Below are 25,617 nucleotides of genomic sequence, written 5' to 3'. Positions count from 1 at the left end.
TGGAAGTCAAGTGTTTAAAAAAGCTACCTCTATTCAGTGGATTTTTTAGCACTAGAAGGAAGAGGTAGAAATTTTGTTCTATAATGGAGTCAGATCTCAGATCTAAGATTAGTTTGCCAAATTCTGAGAGTTTGAAAATTGTGAATAATAACATTGCTATGTTGAATAGACTGGTCTACAAATGGATTGTCAATCTTATAAGATTTCAAGTAGGAAGTACTCAAGGTTTAAGTGCCGAACAATGTTATTTATGGCTTAAGTCAGTAATTAGTAAGATGCCTTTTCATTGTAAACCTGAGGAATCTTCCCTGCCAAATGCTTTCCTTGATGTTCTAGTACCTGATTCAGTCAATTGGCCAACATCTATAAGATTACAAAGGTCTTTACAAACTAAAGAATTCATTGAGGAGATGGAAAGTGGTGATTATAGATTTCATGTTATGTCTCTTGATGATAATGAATGTGCTGAAAGCCAAGGTAGCAATGAATATAATGAATCTGTAGAGCAAGATAATCTGTCTTCTGAGTGTGAAGAGGTGGATTCAAATGTTAATGAATCAGGTAACAGCAATCAGCATGAAAAAGATGGCTATAAAAGAGAAGATAAATTTTGTTACAGTACATATGAAGTTGAAGAAAGTTGTAACAACAGTAGATCCAGTGATTGCCATGATAAGAAAGAATGTTGTAATAATTTTGATTTTCCAAATTGTTACACTAATGGTCTTCCTATTATAAGTTCTTCATGTTTTCTAGATCATAACCATAGCTGAGAGAAGATTTGTGAGGCAGTCTTCTTGAGTTCTAATGAAATCTCTATTTTGTTGGCTCGTGAGTTTGAAAGGCACATAAGTATCTCTAAGGATCTTCATATGTTCTCTCATAATACTTTCTCATTCAGTCAAATTTATTCCCCAAAGTTTGATGTGGAAAAAGAGGTAGAATCTGAACAATCTTTGTTAGACTTTAGAGGTGTATAAAACAGAACCTCTAATGTTTTTGCACATGACGATTTGCTAGATGTAGGGAATGTTAATGAAGGGAAGGTTAATGCTGTTTCAGGTTCTTTTCATGTTGATCTTGCTGAACAATGTTTTGATGCTTCATATGGTGAAGTGGAAAATAGTGAGTGTTGTCAATCCAGTTATAGATTTTCTTCATGCACTGATAAGTCTTGTGAAGATAAGTTCAAGGTGTATTCTGACTTTCATTTTGATGAAGAAGATGATAGTGATCAACATAGTTTGGATCAGTATTGTTAGAATGAGTTTTCAATTGTTGTGACTAATCAGTTATTTGAATGTGAAGAGGTTTTAGCAAAGGATAAATCTGATTCGATGAGTAATATGGTTGCAAGTAGGCAACGATCAGATTTCACACTCTTCATTTACGGAGGCACAAGGTGAGTTACAATCTGCTCCATATAACTAGTTGAATAAAGTTGAATATGAGCACTTTGTGTTTCTAGCTGAAAGAATCCATGATTCAATCAGTAGTGATCAGTTTTAGTTTGATATTAGTTGTTATGGTCATGTTGATCCATTTTTTCATAGTGGGCAAGATGAAGAAAGTATGTCTGATTTTTATACGCACTATGAAGATGATGATAGTTTTGTTTTGCCTATTGAGCTAATTGAAAATGTTGATATGTTGGGTGAAACAAATGATAATGAGAATTTTAGTTTACCTCAGAAGGATGTAAATGAAAATCAAGTGTATGATAGAGGTAAAAAGTTCTGAAACTTTCTGGTGGCTCAGGTCATCGTGTGTACATAATAGTGTAGTTTCCCTGCTTTCAATAAAGTTGTTCGAGAAAGTTTTGCTATTCAGATGTATGGTATGCTTCTTCCAGAGATCTAAAATCTTTCCATGCCCACAAGGGACATGCATCCCCAGACAGAGCCATTGTTGGTGCTCAAAATTGCCTTCTCGATTTTGAGCACCGTTGAAAAAATGAAGCCCTTAAATGCTTTTAAAATGCATATGTGCTTGGTTGTACCCGGCTGTCCATTTGAAACCCCTAAGGTGTTTAATGCTTCTAACATCTTTCATTCAGCATGCCTAAGCATTTCGTGAAGTTAAATTGAGTTTTTTAGTCATTTGGAAAATTTCTATTTGAGCTAGTATCAATCTTGCATTTTCACCCAAGTGTCAAACAACGACAGGAGGCTGTGTTTGCCATTGAATATCTCACACTCGAAAAGGTTTTGTGATTCACCGCTTTGGGATTATCTAATATCCATACCTAAGAACGTATGTTTCATATTTCAAGTCATTTTGAGTCCGTTTGAATAGGTTTTCAATCCCTCAAAGTTGGTCAGTTACTATTTTCATGCTTTTGCACTTTGCACCTAATTCTAGGAAACCCTGTTTGATGTGTCATAAATTTTGACGAGTTGACCCAAATGAGAAAATTCTTATTGCATTATATTCCAGGGGTCAGAGACTAGCTACACTCCAGATTTGAAGTCATGACGAATCTGTTTGATCAGTTTTCAAATGCAATTCCGATTGCAATTTATAGCGTTTCACTAGTAATCAGAGATGTAGATTGTTTAGGTGCCCTATTCATGATGCTATATCTTTTGATCCAAGATTGGTATGACCAAATGGTTTGTTCCCCTGCATTCTACTCCAAAAATTCTCCAAGTGTGCCAGTTTATAAACCCTGACGAATCCGTCTGCATACTTTACCAGGGTCATTCCATTTGCTAAAAAACATCTTTCTACTAATGGCCCCTATCCTGCAATTCCAAGTAGCCAACTTTGCGCCTTCGCCAAACGTGCCCCATGATTTTTCATAAGCCTAAATCATATACTCATTTTCTCCTCATGACAGAGAACCAGTGCCCCTGTTTCCAGATCCTTAAACATCCTTTTGCCCAGTTTTCAGAGATCAAACCAAACATACTTTGTGGTTTTCTGACATGTTATTCTGCAGGCAGTTTGAAGTGGGCAACTTCGGAGGTCGATATCTTTTGACTCCAATGTTTTCATGCGATGAGATTTGACAAGCCTGTTAAGCATGTTGGAAAGAACAAAGATCCTGAGTTTTGGAGCTCGGTCAGGTGATTATGGTTGTTTTTAAGGCCAGGCAATAGGCCTCCTGACACAAATTTTGCAGTTGTGCGAAATTATCATAAAAGGAGTTTTTAATGATAAATCAGTAGTCAAAGTGGATTCCAGTCAGTTAAGGAGGTTGATGGATTATTTTGAATTGTATGCTATTTAAAATTAAAATAAAACTTAGCTGGACCCGCTTTGGGGTCCGACTGATTCTAGCAGGCTAATGAGGATTGTGTGCAATTTGAAAGAAAAGTAAATAGAGGAAAATAAAATATCGAGAGTCGAAGCAATGTTTTCTTTTCATGTAGATTCTATGTTTCCTTTCCACCTGGACAGAGGCAATAGCTCGCTTCACACTTGACGAGGATGCCAGCTCGTGTTTAAGATATTGACTTGAAAATTGGAACCCAATGCAATCACATTGATCTACAAGTAACTCTAATAACAGATTGTCTACTTTTTGTATGATGAAGTATCCCGTTGTTTGTTTTAATGTTGAGTGCTTCACGTTTTGGGAAGGAGTCGCTGCATAGAGGGGAGGAGAAATCCAAACGCAGCCTGCAACTTTTGCAAATGAAGCTTGACATTTTGATTGGACAACCCTGCACACCATGCATGAAAGCAAAAGAAGCGGAATCGATTTGTTGAGAGGCACCCATGTTTTTGTAAAAGCATCCTTGTTTTGCAGTGGAAGATGTCATTAAAGGGTAGGGGGCAGCTAAGTTTTGAAACGGGGCATAGCCGTAGCAAGAAGATTTCACGTTCTGCAACAAAGGACACCCAATTCAATATCCAACAGGCGAATTGGCTCTGCTAACATCTTACCCGTAACTGCCTCCGCTGGTGCCCATGCCCCTTTAGAAATAGTTAGGGTAGGGGCTCTTTTGGTCCACTGAGTCAACAGGTGCTTTCACTCTGCTTGCAGACCAACTGAATATGAATCTAGAACTGTGCCTAGATATGTGCCTGGAATTGGATCTACTATGGTTTCCACCCCGACTATATCCATGCATGGGGCCACCCTGGTCACATTGATCGGATCCGAAAGCGAGAACCAAAAATTCAAGCTCTTAAACCCGCAGTATGAAGAGCATTTTCCCAATATGCACAAAATGAAAAGACCCACGCAGGAAAGGAGGCTGTTGTTCAAAAGTTAAAGATGCCAAAGCTGTAGAAAAGAAGCAGTCTATGCTTCAAGATAAGATCTTACACGATTAAGAAAAAGGGAGCAGAGGAAACACACAAAATCCTGCATTGACCGGGTAATATTAATTTAAATTCTTTAAATACCATCTCAATTGCCCATTAAGTTGTCCTAAGGGACCGGCCTTTTGAGAAGGCGAGTAGGTGTGGGGCCCCTGTATCAAAGCTAAACGTGGAAGATAGCGTCGGGTGACATAGACAATATTTTAAATGAATTAACAGCCGCACTGAGTTGGCAGTGATGCTTCGAGATGACGCCATGTGGTGGAAATCGATGGGTGCTTGCTTCCCCGTGATATGAAGTTGCACCCGATTTAAAAAATGTAGGAAAGCAAAATTTGGATGCGTGGCAAGTGGGTCCTAGCGGGCGGCGAGGTGACGATCAAGAGAAACTTGTGAGGATGCATCAGATCGTGACATGTGTCACGATCTGACGGTCGGCGTAATCCCGCATTATGGAGATGCAAGGGGGATAAATAATGTGGGAAAGTGGGATAGCGACATGTGGCATGGGTCCCATGGTGCTGATGTGGCATCTAATCCAGAGGTGAGGCAATAAAACAATGCCACGTGGTAGTTGGTCAAATTAAGTTTGACCTCAGATTCAAAAAGCAATGGAGAAAATTGAAAGTAATGAAAAATAATAATTTTTGATTATTTTCTCAAAAGGAATGCACATTCATTTTTCTCAAATCAAATAAGGTCAGACTCATTTTAATTTTAAAATGGTTTAAATGTGAAGCTGGAACTTTAGAAAATCTTTAAATTTTTTATAATTTTTAAAAAAATCAAATGGCAGACCTGATTTTTCAAGTAGTGGAGTCATTTCAAAGTAATTTTCAGGAGGTTTCCAAGAGGCCAGATAGGCGATGTTATATATCGCCGGAATTAGGAGAAGATGAACTATCTGATTCCGAAGTCAGTTTTTGAACAGGTAGTAGATGGCTCAAGCTATAGGAGGTTTTCTTTTAGGTACCTGAATTGCAACCATTTTCAGACCAAGAAGTTTAGTTGTGATTTTTGGCAAGTTAATAGCTTGAATATGCATAGAAGAGAAAGAGAATTCAGCTGGGGGCATCTCTGAGTTAGTTAAAGCAAGTTTTATCAGCATTTTGATGCAAATCAGATATTTTTGCAAGTAAAGGGATTTCATCATTAGGCAAGAATATTTTGCAAGTTTGTTACAGATTAATGATGAAATCAAATCAGATCAAGATGGGGAAGGAAGGACAAATTTTTCAGTTGCCAGAAGATTGAATTTCAAGTGGACACTTGTCAAGTAAAGATCAGATCTGAAAATTCTTTCTCTTCTATATTATTCTTTCTTTCTTCTATTTAGGGGGTTCCAGTTTCTAGGAAGAATAAGTTCATTGCTGTGATACCATTAGCGATTCTAGTTTTTGCAGTGTGAGACCATTGGTTCCAGTATTTTGACATGTTTCCATGACTGTGACACCATTTTCTTCAGCAGAACTCTCATGTGAACAACATTGTAGAGATAATATAGATAGTTCTGAGATATTAGGTTGTTTCATGTTTTAGTTTTATGCATCTGAATGTATAGTTTCAAGGAAATGAATACATGTGAGCAACAATTTCACTAGTTTTGTTCTGGTTCTTGTCTCCTGTCTCAGCAATCTGTAAGTCTTATGTGGTTTGGAACAAAGATTTGAGACCCATTTGCATCCCTTTCAGGTTATATGTTTGATGCATTTTGCTATTGGACCAAAGGGCCAAGTAAATGCTCGATATGTTTAAACAAGGTTATTGGTTGTTTGAGAATGATATTTTGTGAGAATGAGACATGAATGAATACTGATGTCTAAATCAGAAGGTGGTTGGATAGATCTGATGTCTGGGTATATGAGATACATCCTGATGTCACAGATGTATGTTTTGAATTCATGGAATTTCCCAATGGATTAGGCACTGATCGGTTATAGGATCATTAGGTTTTGCCACAAGGTTGATGATTTGTTGAACATCAACATCAATAATCAACGTCTTTACATTTTATGTTGAAGAGCTAAAACGGTGAAACCCTCACTCAGCTTGTGCATTCCATAGATTTTCATTCAGCTATTGTAGATCTATGTTATTGCATTAAGTCTCTAGGAGATATAAGGGGTTTTTATCTACTTCATAATAGATTCAGTGTATGCTTTGACAACTTGTACCATATAAAGAATCTATAGGTCTACCCGGCTAGGTTTTGCAGAGCCTAAAGTGCAGAAGGAGTATAGCCCTATAGTTGGTCTGGTGTCTGAATGGGCATGTTGGAAATGGGAGTTAGCTACCCCTAGATGTTCTTTGTTCTCATCAGGGTAATTGGAAATGGGTAACATTTTCAAACACCAACATAAGTCTTCAAACTTGGGAAGATTATTGACAATCAAGTGATTGATGTGCAATCGGCTCTATACAAAGTTGAGGAAGCTAGGGAGGAACTAAGAAATTCTTTGAAAAGAAGAAAGGATATAGCCATAGCTGAAAATGATATAAACTACAAGGGGATAGATACCACAAAACTATTTGTCAATGAAGACACTAAAGAGTTTGATGCAACAATAGTAGAACTGATGGAGAAAAACAAAGTTCAAGTAGAAGAGATAAGATCTCTCAAGATGGAACATGAATCATAGGCCATAATGTTATGTGAAATCACTAAACAAAAGAAAAGAGCAGTTGACGATAGAGTCATGATGGAAGATGACAAAAGAAATCTTGCAAATAGACTTGAAGAAAAATGTACTGAACTAACAAGGATCTCAAACATGTAGATGGATACACTTGCCCAAATGATGAACCTTTATCATGAACTCAATATGAAAGATATTGAGATCTCTGCCTTAAGGATGCAAAATGAAAAAATGTAGAATGAATTAAATAGAGAAGAAGAAATAGTAATAGTAGAGAATCTCATCAAGTCAAGTGAAGCCATCAAGTACTTTGAACAATTGATGAAATTCCCAAGATCAACCAATGATACATCAGGACTTGGATACAACAGCATTGAAGTAGGGGAATCATGAAAGAATGTTGAGAAAAAAGGTGACAAAGGTAAGGATTCTAAACCCACTTGTCATTACTGTAATAAAAAGGGGCATATTGCAAATGTTTACAGGAGTAGAAGAATCAATCATCCAAACACACCCAAAAGCAAGAGTTACTATCACAAGTGCAACATGCAAGGACATATGACACAAGATTGCAAATCCAAGGTCACAAGGACACAAAGATTTGATGGACATTGTCATAATTGTAAGAAGTATGGACATAGAGAATTTGAATACAGACCAAAGCCTATGTGGACATCAAATCAATCGGCAAAAACAAAAGGGAATGGAAGTCACTACCATTGGGACTGTAAAACCAGGTATAGCTATCATTATTTCTAGGAATATAGACATATCCCTAAAAATTGTATAAGAACACACTTCAGAGGAAATTATAGTAGGTGGCTAAGTCAAACCACTTGTTTCAGCTGCTTAAAAACTGGTCATATTAGTAGAAACTGTCTTACAAGGTCCAAAGCACCGAAAATTGAATCCAACAAAGGAAAAGAAAAGATTGATGTCGAGAAAATAAGAAGACAAATGAATAAGACTTGGAAGAAGAAAGATGAGTACAACACATCAAGTGGAGGGATCACTTCATCTAATGGGTCAATTGATCACACTTTATCAAACTAAGCATAGGAGAAGTGTATGAGACTGATATACAATGTTACATCATACATTAGTCCCAAGACAAAGAAGTACTGAAAAGAAGAAATAAGCATGAGACAAGATGCCAAGAAAAAAAAAATTTATAAATGATGATGCCAAGATGTCTTTGGATGCTGAATAAAACTCCAATACATGCCAAGTTCCTAACAACGACCGAGTTGATGACTGATGTCGAGTTGAGTAACTCCTATGGAAGCCAAGTAAAGTAGAAATGTAGTGTAAGCCAAGTAATGTTAAAATCATTCAGAAGTCAAGTTGGCAGTTGAACATTTAATGCGAAGGAAATAGGGTATATTATCGCGATTCCAATTATTTTTCCTCATCATGATCAAGAAGCAAAGAAGAGAAAGAGAGTGGAGTGACTTCATAGCAGAGAATCCAGTATTCCAAGTAGTTTACAACCTCATACAACACATTTTCATTGATCTTGAGGTATTTTCATTTGTGTCGAGCTACACAGTTTCATATTTCTATGTAAAGGAAACTCTAGTTTGCATAAATGGCTTCAAGTTCTAAGAAAACCCAGGACAAAGAATTGTTTGAAGTCCAACTAGTATCTAATGAGGTTAGGCAGCCTGATTTTCATCCCATTCTTGAAGTTTCATAGAAGAATGATCCCACTAGAGCCCTTTCTTGCATACCCCTGAATGTTGTTATGGTTCAAGATGTAAGGAGATGCTACAATTGTAAGATAGGAGCCATAGGTGATATGGAAATAAGAGAAGCCTTTGCGAAGCTGTGTGTCAATGGAGTCTTGAAAGATGAATACAAAATTGCTTAAACGAAGGGTTTAACATGACTTTTGAGTTTTCCCACTATATTTAAGATAGAATGGATCCGACTTGTGTTGAGCAGAATTCATGATGGTAGTCTATAGTTAGAAGATGTCCCTATCAAGATCACAAAAAGAATCATTGATAGGCTAACTAGATATCCTACCCTAGATTGGTTCAAGACCTTGAGAAGTGAATCCAAGGAGGTTATTGAAAAGAACATTGGTGCTCAGTAGAAGAAAAGAGGAATGACAATTCACACCATTAAGGATCCTCTAGTTGAGTTTGTCATTAGAGTTATTGCCCACAAATTCTATCAATCCAGTAGACCCAATAGTGTGCCACGTATTGTAGTAGATGTAGGTTACAAATTGGTGAAAAAGGATCATGATCTTGCAGAACTACAACTACAACAGATTAATGAAAACCTAGTAGCTATAAGAAGGACAAAGGGTGCCCAATGCAAATTTGGTGCAAATTTGGTTTGTATATTCTTTTATGTTCAGAATGAATTTCCCTCTTTTGGAAAAGTTACATGGAGAAATGATAGAACTATCATAGCCCAAATTAATTAATATATAGAACAAATGGGAGACAATTTTGATACCCTGATGACAAGCTATTTTGATTATTTCAAGAAATCCATGAAGCAAAAGGTAAGAATACCAATTTCCTTATTGGAAAAACATACTAATGATATATTTTTTTTAGTTGATATTGATTTTACCTATATCCAAGCAATAATTCCAAGTGTAAGATGGCTAAGCCCATTTGGTTATGAGATCAACATAGATGAAGCATCTGGACCAATAATTTCATTATTGGTAGAAGAGATAGATAAGAGTGCCCCACACCTTGGCACTTATGATGTAGTAAGGTCAAAGATAAATATGGAGTTAAAGACTGCGTCCACATTGAAAAAGAAAGATAAATTGATGAATAAAATTAAGAAGAAATTTGGTGAAGGAATAGAGGCTGAAGCATAAGAAGAAGATGATGATGGCAATGATGATGAAGAGGATGAACAAGAGCAAGGCCAAATGGAATTAACTCAAGGCCTAGGTAAAGATAAGGAGGAAGGTGTTGAGGAAGAAGAAGCCAAGGAAGCACCAACTAAAGCTGAACCAAAGAAAAGAAAGGCAACAAAATAGCGTCCAGCTCAGCCAAAACCAAAGAAAACTACCATGCCATCACCACAAAAGCCAACAACCAAATCTGCAACAAGTGCCTCCACACAAAAAGCTAAAGAGGAAGCTACAAAGAAGAAAACAATCAAGAAGACATATGAAGAGCCAAAGAAAAGAAGAAAATATGTGGCTCAACCTGATACTAATAAAGAAGATCAATCTGAAAAGGTAAGCCATTTTTCAGTTGACACATTATGTAAAAAGATTGGAAATGTAGACTTAAGAAACATAAATAAAGTTGATTTCAATAAGTTCACTAAAGATGAACAAAATAGAATAAAAGAATCAGTTTATGGAATGATGGCACAGTTCAAGTATACTCCTCTTGAACTAGACAGACAATTGCCAAATGAACTATCTAAAATTGTAGAAGACATATGGCATTTTTCTTTGAAAATGGAGAAGGAGATGAGAGAATTAATCCTAGAAATCATACTGCCTGATTTGACTAAGGAACAGATAGAGAAAGCAGTCAAAAGGCATAATACTAGGTTTACACCTAAGGATAGGGAATTCTTCATTCTCCAAAACAAAATGAAAGAAATTTTACAAAGAACAAAAAAATCATGGAAGAATTTGCACAGAAAGATTGAAGATTTTCTTAAAGAAGAATATAAGGAAGAAACTACAACTCAGCCAAAAGAGAGAAGAAAAAAGAGAGAAGAGAAGACAAAAGTAGAGAAAGGAGAAGAAGAAAAGAAGGAAGAAGAAAAGAAAGAAGAAGAAGAGAAGAAGGGAGAAGAAAAGAAAGATGGAGAGGAGAAAGAAATAGAGGAGACACAAAAGCAAGATGAAATGGCAATACCTAAGCAAGAGTAGCAAAAAGACCAGAGTGTGCAAGACACACAATTGCCACTGTCTAGCCCTCCTCATGTACCCATCACACCTGCAACAACTATAACTGTACAGGATGTTCCTGCCACTTTTGCTCAAAACATCAATCCATTAACTATAGAGGATCTCAAAAGCATCCTTGACCAATCCACACAACAAGCAAGATTAGGTATAGATCCAGTATTGGTCAGTATGAATGAATTACAAAAACTAGTAGAAAAAATAGTTAGATATAAGGGGAATCCACAAGAACCACCTTCCTTCATCTCTACAGCTACTAGTGGTCAACTTCAAATGCCAACATTTATTTCACTAGGCATAGTTGACACCACAGTACAAAAGCTGAGTGAAGTAGGAGACAAAGAAGTAAAACAAACAGGACAAACTATTACATCTGATCCTATAGCACAAACACAAGGTGCACTTCCTAAAATTACTATAATTGATCAAGGTAGACAACAAGAGGAGAAAATAGAGGAAACCCCTAAAGAGAAAGGGGCAATACAAACATTGATAAATTTTCCTACCTCAGGGACTCCTTCACAATAGCCACTGCAAATATTAGCACCGAGATCAAGTTCTACAAAAGTTGCAAGAGTACTTCACTATGGAGATCCTGAATCAGATGAGGAAATAGTCATACCAAGTTATGACTCAAAAAAAAAAAGCATTGATCAAATCAATGAGGTGCAGGAAGCATTAAATAGAAGAAAGAGGCAAGAGATACTTAGGAAGGAGTATAAACAAAAGCAAGCACTGCATGAGATTAAAGACATCTTTATGGATGCCTTCAATTTGCAGTCACTAGATGAGTCAAAGCATATCACGGAACAATTGACAGATATTGTTGACTAGGTGACAAATGCAGACCAAGAGAAAAATGTAAAACTTATGGAATGGTTTGAAATAAAATTTCAAGGGAAAGTTAATGAGAAAATATCTAGTGAAATTGCACTTTCATAGGTTGAATTGGCAAAGGTAATAGACAAAGTGAAAAAGGTACTTGAGAACATATTCTCATTGTACAAAAAGTTGTGTGACTTTTCATACTTCACATAGGAGATAAGCCAAAAGATAATGAGCATGGAGAGGAATTTTAATATTTCAAGCATGTAGCTACCAAAAGACCCAGCTCAAAGTGAGAAGCATTTTTCTCAAAAGCTTCACACTCAGAAAGAAATAGCTGTATTAATAGCAGAAGAGGCCACCATCAAGGTAAAGTTGATACATCTCCAATCCTCCATTACCCCACATTTAGAAGTACTCCATAAAGAATAGTTCTATGTTGAAATTTTTCTCAAGAAATATCCTAATCTTTCTACTTCAGAAGGACTTATTCACCTTGCTACAGAGACTGCCATCCAACACAAGTCATTGAAAATTGCTTTGCATAATTGGGATGCAATTCCCAGGATGATTATGGAGGTAAACAACATATTTTTGGAAAAATATGGTCTTAACCCTTAAAACCCTTTGATATAAGTGTCAAAAAGGGGGAGACGAGATGAATGGGGAAGACAAGATGAATGAGGGAGACAAAGAGACAAGTTAATAAGGGGAGACAAGATAAAAGGGGAGCATGATATACAACATAAAATTTTGGTTACCAAGAAAGCACAGATTATGGCACAATCAACTCAAGGAGAGTTACAATAATTTTGAGGTATATATTGTAAGTTACAAAATTTTGATCAAGGTTTTAAAACCTTTGTATGTATACTGAGTAGATTAGTGAATGTACTCATAAGGTCAGTTAATTAGTTTTGTCACTCATTTCAAAGAGGGAGATTGTTAGTCTTAGAATGATTTTGACATTTGAGTGCCAATACACTTAACCATTTTCTACATTGGAGCCGAGCACACTACGTATGCCAAGCCACAACATGAGCCGAGTTAGGAAATCCAATAGGTGCCGAGTGATCTTTAGGTGCCGAGCAGCTTTCAAGTGCCGAGTGAAGATTAGGTGCTGAGTCAAGATCAAGTGTTGAATGACTTTAGGTGCCGACCATGATACAAGTACCGAGTGATATTTGAGTGTTGAGTCACAGATGATGCCGAGAAATATAGAAATGCAACAGGAGCTGAGTAAGCCAGTTTGTTATAAGTGTCAAGCATCTGGAATCAGTAAGTGCTGAGTAACATAGAATACACATATGAGTTTGTAACTTCAATAACTCAGATGCAAACCATTTTCATGGCCAACATATCACAAATCTTGACAGATTAAAATAATAAGATCAAATCTTTTGTATTTCCTATGCAATCTACATGTAGCCAATAAGAAAAATGGAGAAGGCATGCAACCAATAATAAAAGTGCAAGGAATGAGAGGGAAATAGAGATTCAATATGGATCATAGATCCACATCTAACCCTAAGTCTTCAAATGTCTTTATAAGGAAGACTAAATCTCATTGTATATGTGAATGGATGAGGGTGTGTAATGGAAACTATTTTCAAAGTAAAGAGTATTAGATCTCAGAGGATCAAGATCAGAGAAAGCAGATCAAGTGCCTGCATTTAGCAATCAAAGGATTGTAAGCTATCAGGTTTATTATACCTAATACTCTCTAGCAATTGTATTAGAAAAGAAAACCCTATGGTGATAGGTTAGCTTAACAACTATTTTATAGATCCTTTAAATAGGTGATTAAATCCTTTAATAGGGTAACACTTCATGTAAAGTATTTTTAAATCCTTTAACCAAGTCACTATTGATACAATGTAAAGCCTTTAACAGGGAAGACCATCAAAAGTGGTTAAACATTATTGTTGTAGTAATTTTGTGGGTATCATACCCACCCTAGTTTTACCTTTGTATTTTGGAGGGTTTCTGGGTTACCAAAATTTCAAGTGTTATGTGGTGATGCAAATGTGTTTTTCATAATTGCTTAATCTTGAAATGCATGCACATGTTCATTTCAATATTATGTTATTAAGGGTTTGTGAAAAATAGGTTAAAAGCTAGTACTTCTAATTCACCACCCCCGCCCCCCCTGTCTCTCAGAAGCATTCTTTCCATTAAGAAATTCCAACAAAGTGTGAGGCCATATATAACTTAGCTAGAATGAATTTATCTAGACCATATGTTTAAAATAATAATAATTTTAGATAGAAATACTCAAATTTTGTCATTCTAATAATTCAACCTAAAACATGACTTAGCTTTGTGCTTTTACCCTAGAATAAAAGGAAGCAACTCAAAAACTAGGTTTATCTATCATTCTTAGAAGTGGAATATTTTAGCTGATGATGTGTGCAATATGTGATCACTCTATGCATTCAAAAACTCTACCAATCAATGCTCAAATGTATAGAAATAGAAAATTTAGAGATTAATGCAATGTTAACAAAACAAATATTAGACATACTTAGCCTTGGAGAAAAACTCTGACATAGACTAAGATTAGTGTAACATAAACATGAAACCAAATAAATGCCAAGATAGTTTTGGTTTACTAACAAAATCATTTTGACTATGCATGGTTTACAAATTTATTAAGAAAATATAGGGATTCAACAATAATGGTCTATAAACATTTGAGTACTCAATAATATGTGTGAACCTCTTCTTGGATATTAATTCTCATATCTGCTAGAATAATTGCTAAACCACTTTTGATTTCATTTACAAGAATAGAGACGTTCAGAACAAGAAACATTGTTTAAAAAAAGTAGCAACATTTGATATCTATGAAAAGTTGTTTCATAAATGCAGAAGCCTTTGATATCAATGAAAAAATATTTAGTACTAGTTAAAGTTTTAAATTTTTATTTAATTTTCTAATCTAAAAATTCAATTTTCTAATTTAAAATAGATGAAAATGTTTAGATTATAAAATAAATTTTGTAAATAGTTTAAATTTTTAGTAAATATTATTTTCAGTAAATAGTTTAAATTTTAAGGATGTGCAAATTTTTTAATGTATTTGAACAATTTAAATGAATAAATAGGAACAATACTGGACTATTTTATTTGATGCAAGAAAAAATTATTTATAACCATAATTTTACACATACATATGGTGGATTTTATTTTATTTGAAGTAAATAAAATATATGAATAAGAAAGATAAAACGATAGCATTTGACATTTGGCAAAAGGAACAAAGTTGAGCTTGTTCAACTTAAAGACAAAAAAATAGCTAAATTGTCTCCATATCATTCAACTTAACATGTCACTTCAATACAAAGTATAAAAGAAACATCTCCTTCTATTCATTAACTATATTATGCAAAAAACCTCATTTAATTCCAATAATATTTCATCTCAACTTCATATTATGTTGCTTCTGTAGCCAAAAAACAACACCATGCTTTTAAGTTTGTAAAATCGGTCATGAAACATCTATCAACAATAAATCAAACTTTTAAATAGAAAATTGGGCTTAGTTAAAAGGATATTTTCCCATAATTCTAAAGTGTATACATACTAGATAACAAGTGTTCCAAAAAAATTCCACTAAATATCTAATTTATCTTGCAGAGAGGAAGAGTGAAGTAGCATCTAATTTATCTAAAATAATATCTCACAAATCACAAATCATTTATATGTAAAAGTTTCATTTAAAACCTTTAGTTTTACAAAGTTACCTGGAAATGGGTCCACGTAGGGGTACTACCAAGGTAAACTTAGTGATCTTTTCCTACAAACCACAATTTTCCAATTCAACAACACATGCTAGATTAATAGTTTGGCTATAATGTTTAGTTTTAGCATATCGAGCTACTTGTGTTGGCATGTGGTAACTTCCACCACCATCGAAAATCTAGACTTTCTAGCATAATATCTCAAATACCACATTTAATATGGAACCTTCCCACCACCCTTCCATGTACATTGTTTTCTTTCCACTTTTTACATGTGTTTTTTGATTGATGAATTCTAGATCCTTCCTACTATGAATGTGCATGGTTCTGGATCTTTCTTAGAGCTGTATAAATAGAGGTCATTGTAATGGATGTAATCATAAGGTAAAGAAGAAATAATATAAAGATTTCTTATTGTGTTTTAGTTTTCTCTATCTCTTCCCACCTTCACAGTTGTATCAAAGCCCAGTTAGATTTTGGAGTTACAGTCTAGGCAGATTGTGGAGCTAAAAAAGAGATTGCTGATGCAAGAAAGGTATGTTGTGAGTTTAAAGTGGTGTTAATTCTTAATGGGATAATTCTCAATGATTTTTGGAAGACATATGAGATCAATCCAACAGTAAGGTATTGCATTTTATTTTTGAAGTTGAGGCATTTTTGTGAGTGTGTGCTTATGAGCTGCATTTTATTTCAAGTGATTAGTTTTCTAAGAAGTTGGAGATCATAATTTTTAATTGAGATAATTGATTTTTCTGACCTACTTAGAAATTCAAGTTTTTTTGAAGAAAAAAGGTATTTGTTTTAAAGTATGGCATCAAGCATGAATCAATTTATGATTCTAATATTTTTTGGCAAGAATTATCATCATTGGGCATTTAGAATGAAAACAATATTTCATTCCCAAGAGTCATTGGAGATTGTAGTAAATGGATTTGTAGAGCCATTGGATAAATCCTTATTAATTGTAGATCAAAATGATGAACTCAATATAAAATAGTAAAAAATATGATTTTCATATTATTCAACAAGGTTTGGATGACATTGTTCTTGCAAGGATTAATGGACCTATAATAGCCAAGCAAGCATGGGTGATCCCTGACACAACATATCAAGGCATAAACAAGGTAAAAGTATCTAAATTGCAGTCATTAATAAGATATTTTGAAAACCTCCAAATGAAAGATTTTGAGTCAGTAGAGCAATTTTTAATTTGAGTTATGAATGTTGTTAATCAAAAAATGTTGAATGGTGATGAGCTAATGGATGAAAAAATTGTAGAAAAGATCTTAAGAAGCTTGCCTATTAAATTTGATAATATTGTTGTGGCAATTGAGGAATCTAAGGATTTGTCAAAATTATCTATTGATGGGTTGTTTGGGACATTACATAACCATGAATACAGGTTGAACAAACATGATAATACTTCATTAGAGAACACATTTCAAATGAGTTTTTGGATTATTGCAGGCATCATGGAATAAAGAAATAGTTCACTGCAAGTTACACACCTCAGTAGGATGGTGTTTCCGAAAGAAAGAATCAAACAATAATGGAGATGGAGAAAAGCATGTTGAAAGGTAAGAATTTACCAAATGAATATTGGGCAGAAGTAGTACCTTGTGTCATTTATATCTTGAAAAGGAGTCCAAAAAAGATTGTAAGAGACAAGATTCCACAAGAAGCATGGCGTGATAAGCATGATTGTATTTCTCATTTTAGAGTGTTTGGTTCTATTGCATATGCACATGTTCCTAAAGAAACAAGAAGTAAATTGGATGATAAGAGTGACAAATGTATTTTTATTGGTTATGATTAACAATCTAAGGCATATAAATTGTTTGATCCTATAACTAGAAAATTCATTATAAGTAGAGATGTTATGTTCAAAGAAGAAGAATCTTTGGATGGCAATATAGACAAGACAGTTACAAGCACAACTCCAATACTATTTCATGACCAAGAAGAAAAAGACCAAGAGAATGATGTAGATCAAACAAATGAGCAAGGGGGAACTCCTTCAAGAAGTACACATGGAGATAACACACAAATAGAAGATGGGTAAGGAGAATCTTCTAGTCCACAAGTAAGTAATGACTCTAATCCTACACTTGCATCATTGAGATCAAAGATTAAGAATAATAAAACTAAAATTTTGCAAGAGATTTATGAACAAGGGGAAAAAATACATTTACTATCATATTTTGCTTTATTTTCTCAAGATCCTATATATTTTCAAGATGCAATAAAGGAAAAACAATGGATTAATGCAATGCATGAAGAAATAGAATCTATTGATAAAAATGATACATGGGAACTAGTTGATTTTCCTAAGAATAAAGAATGCATAGGTGTAAAATGGGTTTATAAAACTAAGTATAAGGAAAACGGAGAAGTTGATAAATATAAGGAAAGATTAGTAGCTAAAGGGTTTGCGCAAGAATATGGAGTTGATTATAATGAAACTTCTGCACTCGTAGGTAGATTAGATACTATTAGAATGGTACTAGCTATTGTAGCTCAAAACAAATGGATAGTTTATCAAATGGATATAAAATCAACTTTCTTAAATATGTATTTGGAAGAAGAAGTTTATGTGCAACAACCACTAGGTTATGAAATCAAAGTACACGAACACAAGGTTTATAGGTTGAAGAAGACACTCTATGGGTTGAAACAAGCACCAAGGGCATGGTATAGTAGAATTGATTCATATATGATTAAGAAAGCATTTAATAGAAGCACTAGTGAGCCAACACTATACACCAAAGTTAATAAGAAAGGTCAAATATTGATTGTTTGCTTGTATGTTGATGATTTGATATTTACTAGTAATCTTTCCATTGATATGTTTAAATCAAAAATGAAGAAAGAATTTGAGATGATAGATATGGGTTTGATGAAATATTTTCTTGGTATTCAAGTAACACAAAATGATAAGGGTATTTTTATTTGTCAAAATAAATATGCACAAGATGTTATCATACGGTTTAGAATGGTAAATTATAGTCCAGTCTCTACACCTATGACAATGGGCACAAAATTAAGAAGAGAAGATGATGAGACTAAACTTGATTCTACTCAATTCAGAAAGTTCATTAGTAGTTTGATGTATCTTACAACAACTAGGCCTGATATTATTTATGTAGTGAGTGTAATTTCTAGATTTATGGATTCACCTAAGAACTCACATTGGAAAGAAGCAAAGAGAATATTGAGATATATTGTAGGGACTCTAAATTATGGCATTATGTATTCTTCTTCAGATGATTTTTAGCTAGTTGGATATACTGACAATGACTTTGTAGGAAGTATTGATGATAGAAAGAGTACATCTAGATATGCATTTCATCTTGGAATAGGTATTGTGGCAAGGGCATCAAAGAAGTAGCCTATCATGACTATTTCTTTAGTTGAAGTAGAAGATGTAGCTGATACATCAACAACATGTCAAGCATTATGGATGCAAAGAGTCTTGAAAAATCTAATGAATGAGCAAGATGAGTCTACTACAATCTATTGTGATAACAAATCCACCATGGCATTGTCAAAGAATCATGCTTTTCACAAGAGGACAAAGGACATTGATACTAGATATCATTTTATTTGAGAATTGGTCAATAATGGAGAAATTAGCTTGGAGTATTGTATATCCAAAGATCAATTAGCAGATATATTTACAAATGCATTAGAACAAGAACAATTTGAATATTTAAGAGACCAAATGAATATTGTAAACTTTGATGTAATTAATGGTAGAAATTGGAGGGGAGTGTTGGCATCTGGTAATTTTCACCGCTATTGACAATCTAGATTTTCCAACATAATATCTCAACTACCACACTTAATATGGAACGTTCCCATGGCCCTTCCATGTACATTGTTTTCTTTCCATTTTTTACATGTGTTTTTTGACTGATGAATTCCAGATCCTTCCTACCATGAATGTGTGTGGTTTTATATATTTCTTAGACCTCTATAAACAAAGGTCATTGTAATGGATGTAATCATAAGGCAGAGAAGCAATAATATTAAGATTTCTTATTGTATTTTAGTTTTCTTTGTCTCTGCCCACCTTCAACTTGACTAACTCTTTCACTCCTACTCCCTCAACAAATAAATTGACTTTGAAATTCACAAATAGCAGTGTCGTATATGATAATACAAACATTTAATCTTCAACTATATTGGGATGCATCTAAACCTTGCCGAATGAAGAAAATATCTCTCTAATATGACAGTGGAGTTCGAATTTTTTTTAAAAACCTACCTTAGCATGGATATAAAAGAGATGTTTTGAGGAATAATATTTAAATTATATGAGTGCAAAGACAAACTCTTTAAAACTAATTATTAGAATTGGAGTGAATCTAAATATAGATCTTTTTTCTTTGCTAGTAAAAAAATTACCCGTTTTCCTCATGCCAATCAAATGTCAAGGAAATAACTATCATTAAAGTATTTTTTTGAATAATATACCCTATTATATTTGAGTTGAGCTATTGAGCTCATATAGAACAATGATGTCATTAATGGCAACGATTTAGGCAGTTGAGGTTGGGGCATGACAACTCACATGACTGTATGACTAAAAACATTCTAACAAGAAAACCCTCATAGTTCCACAAATTGTATTCTTTCAGACATGATTGAAATGGAAATTGGTGTGATGAGGAGGATCTAGAGTTGAATGAATTAAATTGACAACCCTATCCATGAATACATCCAAAAATAATAATAAAAACATGCAAATTCTTAGGGTTCATGTTTTATCCTTTAAGGTTACCTAAAGTACTAAAATCACATGAAAAGTGCATCAAACAGAAATAATGAAAAAAGAAAATGGAGACTTTGCACAATGAGTAGAGCAATATGAAGAAGATATTTTTGGGAAATCTATCTTGTAGAAGAGTTTCCTACTAGCTACACATGCAAAACACATGATAGAGAAACTATGTACTCTAAATAGAATTTATGATTGGGTGACATATCGTACATTATTTAGATTAATTTAAAATAATGGATTAATTTTATTATTATTAATTCATTACTATAATTAATTTTTAAAAATATATAACAATATTGAAATTACTATATCTTAAATAACTATTTGAAATATCTTTAAAAAAAATTAAACTTTAATTTTTTTTTAAAGAAATTTGATTTCTTAAAAAAAAATAACTTTAAGAAGAATTTATTAAAAAATAAAAAATGATAATACTTCACAATAACTTGCAAATTTACTTGGTAATGAATGCATTAATTAATATTTAAAACTTTCAACTGGCACAATAAAATACATAAAACATGAAGATGACCACATTTTAACATGAGTTGTGCCAAGTGTTGCCTCTTCACAATCACACAAAAGTTGATAAAAAAAAAAATTTAATTTGTAATATTGTCTCACTAATTATTATTTTTTGATTAAAGAGATGAATCACCTCTAGATTCCAATCACTTCGGAATAGAATGAATAAAACTACAGCTGTTTGAACTGCTATTCCATACAACATTCCCACCCATATTCCTTGCCATGTATTACACCATACAAGACTTGTGATATTTCTGTTAGGATTTAATTTTATAGTGTATTGATCTATGTTTTATCAATACTAATTTACAAAATTATTATCTTCACAAAGAAATTTCAAAATTTTAATGATGCCCACCTTAACACCCAAATGAAATAGATAGTCAAGAATAGCTCCCAATGGCACTCCAATTACAAACTGCGATATGACATTCACATAAGGAATAATATGTTGTTTTCCTATTCCAATTGCCACACCTTAATACACAAAGAATTCACTGGTTGAATAAGACGATGTATTAAGAATAAGTAGAAAACATAAGAAAACAAAAACATATAGATTCTTTTAATTTTAAATCTTCTTTATTATTTTCCAAACTATTTAGAGGGGAATGTTCATTTTGACTACAATTGAAAAATTATCATTTATAGCAGTTTTTTGGATTGGAAAAATAATGCTTCCTAGTAATTTTAAAAATAAGTCCCGATGATCCCAAATTGTTTCATTATAACTTCTTAAAACTAAAATGAGATGAACTCTTAACCCAAAAAAAACACTAAAAACTAATTTTAAAACCAAATTTTAAAAAATGTAAAAATAACCACCTACCTAAATAAATAAATAAATACTAAAGCTTAAACATACATGTTATGCTTGTTCACCTAAGACGACTAATTGCACACTGTTGAGAAGAATGGTGAAAGCTAATAAGAGTGCCAGTTCTGAAACAACTTGTTGAATGGTGGCACTATTTGCAAATAAAGAAGCAAAACTGTTGCAAAATATAATAAGGATAAAAAAAATCACAATTCCTATCACAAGAGAAGTCATTGCTGATAGAATTGCAAAAAATCTGGTTGCTTTCCCGTTTCTAGCTCCAAGCTCATTGGACACCCTCACATTGCATTATATGTATTCATAAAAATGAAAAAACAATAGTTAATTGAAAGACAAATTTTATATTCAGTGCCCACTAAGATTGTTGCTTAGACTAGTGTACACTCACTTGGAGCCAATAAGAACTTTTCTATGGGATTCATAAACTCCCACTTATTAATAGTCTTAATGAAAACATAAATTATAAATTATTAGTAGTATTTGAAATTGAAAGGTTCTTTTGGACCAATCAGAGATGATTATATCAAGTATTGTGGGAATTTAGGGTTTAGGGTAATGAGTAGTTATGAAACAAAGTAAATTATTATAAACCCGAAACCATTAATGAAACTATTTGTTGATTCCATACCAAATGGAAATAGAGTCATCTGCTACTTCAAAGTTTTGGAGCTTGAATGTGAGTAGTAATATCAATCTCATATACCATACCTTATCGTTGTTCAAGAAACATAAGACACAAGTTAAAATTGGACAACATAAGGAATTAGAAGAAAGCTCAAAAAAATCTCAATAACATAAACTTGAAAGATTAATCCATAAGAGCCCAAATACCATAGCATGATTCTTGAGCTCACTAACAACTTGAGGTACGACCAAAGATGAGAGAATGCATCCAAGGAGAATCCTTTCCATGTAAAGGGACACCCAACACATATAACATGGAGAAATAGGGCAAGTGAAGGGAAACACCATGTTAAATTCATTGATGCAACTGCACATGCAAGGCCCCATTCAAGCTTTATAGTAAACACTGAACTCACCAAAACATGGAGAATGAGAGCCACAGTTCTGGTGTAGGCAATGATCATGTTTTTTAATTGGGCTTGGAGAAACCAAGAAATCATCCACCAAAGAACCAATGCAAAATGCATGGGGATGCACAAGATGGCCACTTTGCCTATTAGTTCAGCTATATCATCTATTTTCCCGAGCAACTTGAGAATAGGAGAGGAAGCTTCAAAATAGAGAGGAAAATATATAGACAGAGGAAGAAATAAATTTTGCAAAAACTTAAAAATACTAAGCCAATACATCATCATCAAATAATTTGCATGTTTCACATAGAGACACCACAACTAACACAATATTTTTCAGCCTACACCCATGGAAATTGCATACATCTATATAATATAGCACAACAAATGAAGTATATGAAGATAAATTCATTGTACATTTCTTATGTATCATATTTAGTACTCCAAAGTGAAGAAATGACTTGCCAAATAGATAAATACACATTAAAACCACAATATCCCAAACAACTCATAAAGTATGAACTCTATCAAAAATGTGCCCAATAACAAGTGAAAATTGAAAAGGATGTTACAATCACTCTTGCAATCACCAAGTAAATCATCAAATGCATTGAAAGAAAATAAGTACAAAGCATTTTATACCACCAAAACTATAATGATGGCTGCCCAGATTAAGCAAGGGTAAGTGTAATACATGCAACTATCCCATATGCATGTATGAAAAATGCGTAAAACACACACAAGACATGTTAAGCATTTACAAAATGTCAATTATGAGGATATTTAAGAGATTTTCCACCTAGCTAACAACTAATCAAGTTTATCGCTATTTTTTCAAACAAAAAATAGAAATTACTACTAGGAAAATAGGAGATAGCCAATAGGAAAAAAGAAATAAAAATCCAAAATTTCAATTTAATAGTAAACATTCTCAAACCATAGGATAAAGGAAATTAATTAGAATTTACACAATTTTTGAGACATGAACTAATAGAAAAAAGCAACTTAAAAACTATAGTCTCCTGCCTAATGATAGGGACTAACAAGAAGGCCAATCTCTAAATACAATTACAATACAAAGAATCCAAAATACCTTTTTTATTTGTATAGACATTACAAAGATGAAGGAAAAGTTCTTAATCTAGCTACATTTAAAAAAAAAATGATATGCCCATATTAAATTAAATCTTCTTTGAGCTCTTATATTAAGTGTAAACAAAGATACCACTAGGTAGAGGAATAATAGTAACTTATAGTAAAGTATCTACAATAATATATAATCTTTAAAAGTAGTATATATACTTTCCTTTATTAATTAAAAATAATCAGATGAACAAGAAAGATCAATGGACCTTTTTTCTATATGTAAAGTTCAATGATTCTTAAAGTGTCTATCAAAAATGAAATCTTGTATAAACTTTTACTTCTATTTCCTCTAAAAAAACTAACACTTGCACTTGTTTGACTCCCTTATAATGAATGCTAATCGTAGTAGTCAAATTTATAAAACAAATAGATAAATAATTTTACGTATAAAATATATATTTTATAATAATTAAAGAGAAAAAAAAGTATGACCTTATCTAATAATATTTGAATTTATTTAAAATATTCATTATTATTTACATAAAATAAAAATATTATAAAATTATATATTTATATATTTTCATATAATTTATTTTATTTCTTTTATATTTCTACATAAGTCATGAAATTTATTTGATAAACATAGTGTTTCACCTAAATAATATATCCCTTGATCAATACTAGACTTGCTTAGGCAATATTGAATTTCTGTCTACTTTATCAAATTGCTCAGTCAACACTATAGTCACTTGATGAATACAATTTACCTTCATTAACCTTGTCAATTAGTTAATCTTTTTTCTTCAATACTTTACAATATTTTATGATTGTAAAACAATCAAACCAATAATAATTATCATTGTCCAACTCATTCAAGTACCCATTGAATATGATACTTATTAATAATGTCTTCATCAATCAAATGATATAGTAGTCTATTGATTTTTCATAATGTCTAGCCAACAAAGACTTGACATCAATGACAATATGACTAATATAACTCTTTTACATACTTTCGCAGCATTACCTATTACATTATTAGTTAGGGTTACTAATCTCCCCCATTAGCATTGATGGAAACTTATAACATAAGATTTAACATTACAAAAAATTATGTAGGATAATAAAATATATGTATTTTCAACAATACGACTTTTCAACTCTTTGATTTGATATAAAAGATCTCTATAGCTCTGTTTGTATCTTAGTAGCAACAATAATCTTTTTTGGCATAGCTCCCCAATAGGATATGGTCTCATTCTATTTAGCATTCTTTTGACTTCTTCATCTTCTTCTTCATTATTTCTTCTCCCTTCATATTCTCTCTCTTTAGTACATTATTACCTTTATACATGCTCTCCTTTTTTGTATACATTATCCGCCTTTGAGAGTAATGCCAAAGGACATTATAAATTTCAATACGAAACTTACAAAACCTTGTAGCTATCCTTGTACCTTGCATGTACAATATAAATCAACTTCATCACTATTATCTTCACAACTTCATAAATGTTCCTAAAGTGTGAACTTTTCTATCACCTCCTCAAAATATTACAATTCATCCATTAATTGATGCGACATGCATTTTCACCTAGTGAATTTTGGATACGGTCGGGAGCTCTACTCTACTTCTTAGATACTCAAAACTATCCTTTGGTAATGTTTTTTTAAAATATATTATAAATTTGTTCATTAGACTTCACATATTCAATCCTTACTTGTTTCTCTTGTACTCATCCATCAAATAATCATACTTTATTGATATATTCTTTGTTTCATACATCATCATATTTTTTTCAAATATTTATTGCACTAGTATCATGACAACAAATAGTAACAGCAATAGATAGCTTTTCTTGTAGGTCTTCCATTAAATTTTCAATCCATACAATATTTGAACAATTGATTGTAGCAGCAATATATCTAGCTTCAAAAATAGATTGGGAAATACATCTTTGTTTCTTTCTT

At 33.0% G+C, this 25,617-nt stretch overlaps 1 protein-coding gene across 1 annotated transcript; it reads right to left on the bottom strand.

The window, feature by feature from the left end:
- Positions 1-3,976: 3,976 nt before the first annotated feature.
- On the bottom strand, positions 3,977-25,024 carry LOC149546691 (protein DETOXIFICATION 27-like). The gene is made up of 9 exons (XM_089794034.1): positions 24,994-25,024; positions 22,324-22,763; positions 22,158-22,237; positions 21,917-21,976; positions 21,574-21,812; positions 21,046-21,168; positions 20,822-20,907; positions 4,357-4,424; positions 3,977-4,205 (listed from the first exon to the last, which is right to left on the bottom strand). Exons 1-9 carry the CDS (start codon positions 25,022-25,024, stop codon positions 3,977-3,979), a joined length of 1,356 nt encoding a protein of 451 aa, XP_089650160.1.
- Positions 25,025-25,617: the final 593 nt, after the last annotated feature.

This window comes from Cupressus sempervirens, chromosome 7 (genome assembly GCF_028749045.1).
Source record: "Cupressus sempervirens isolate cs-2001-9-10 chromosome 7, ASM2874904v1, whole genome shotgun sequence".
In the NCBI taxonomy this organism is placed as follows: Eukaryota; Viridiplantae; Streptophyta; class Pinopsida; order Cupressales; family Cupressaceae; genus Cupressus; species Cupressus sempervirens.
The sequence above is the reverse complement of the archived record's forward strand: the minus strand, read 5'-3'. Positions and strand labels throughout refer to the sequence as shown.

Bases quoted from the DNA above. Each gene is read 5' to 3' on its own strand.
- LOC149546691 (XM_089794034.1), bottom strand. From the start codon at position 25,024: ATGTATACAAAAAAGGAGAGCATGTATAAAG. The intron at 22,764-24,993 runs GTAATAATGTAC...TCTATTTTGAAG, and splicing joins AAAGGAGAGCATGTATAAAG to CTTCCTCTCCTATTCTCAAG. The intron at 20,908-21,045 runs GCATCATTAAAA...ATACATGGCAAG, and splicing joins TCATTTGGGTGTTAAGGTGG to GAATATGGGTGGGAATGTTG.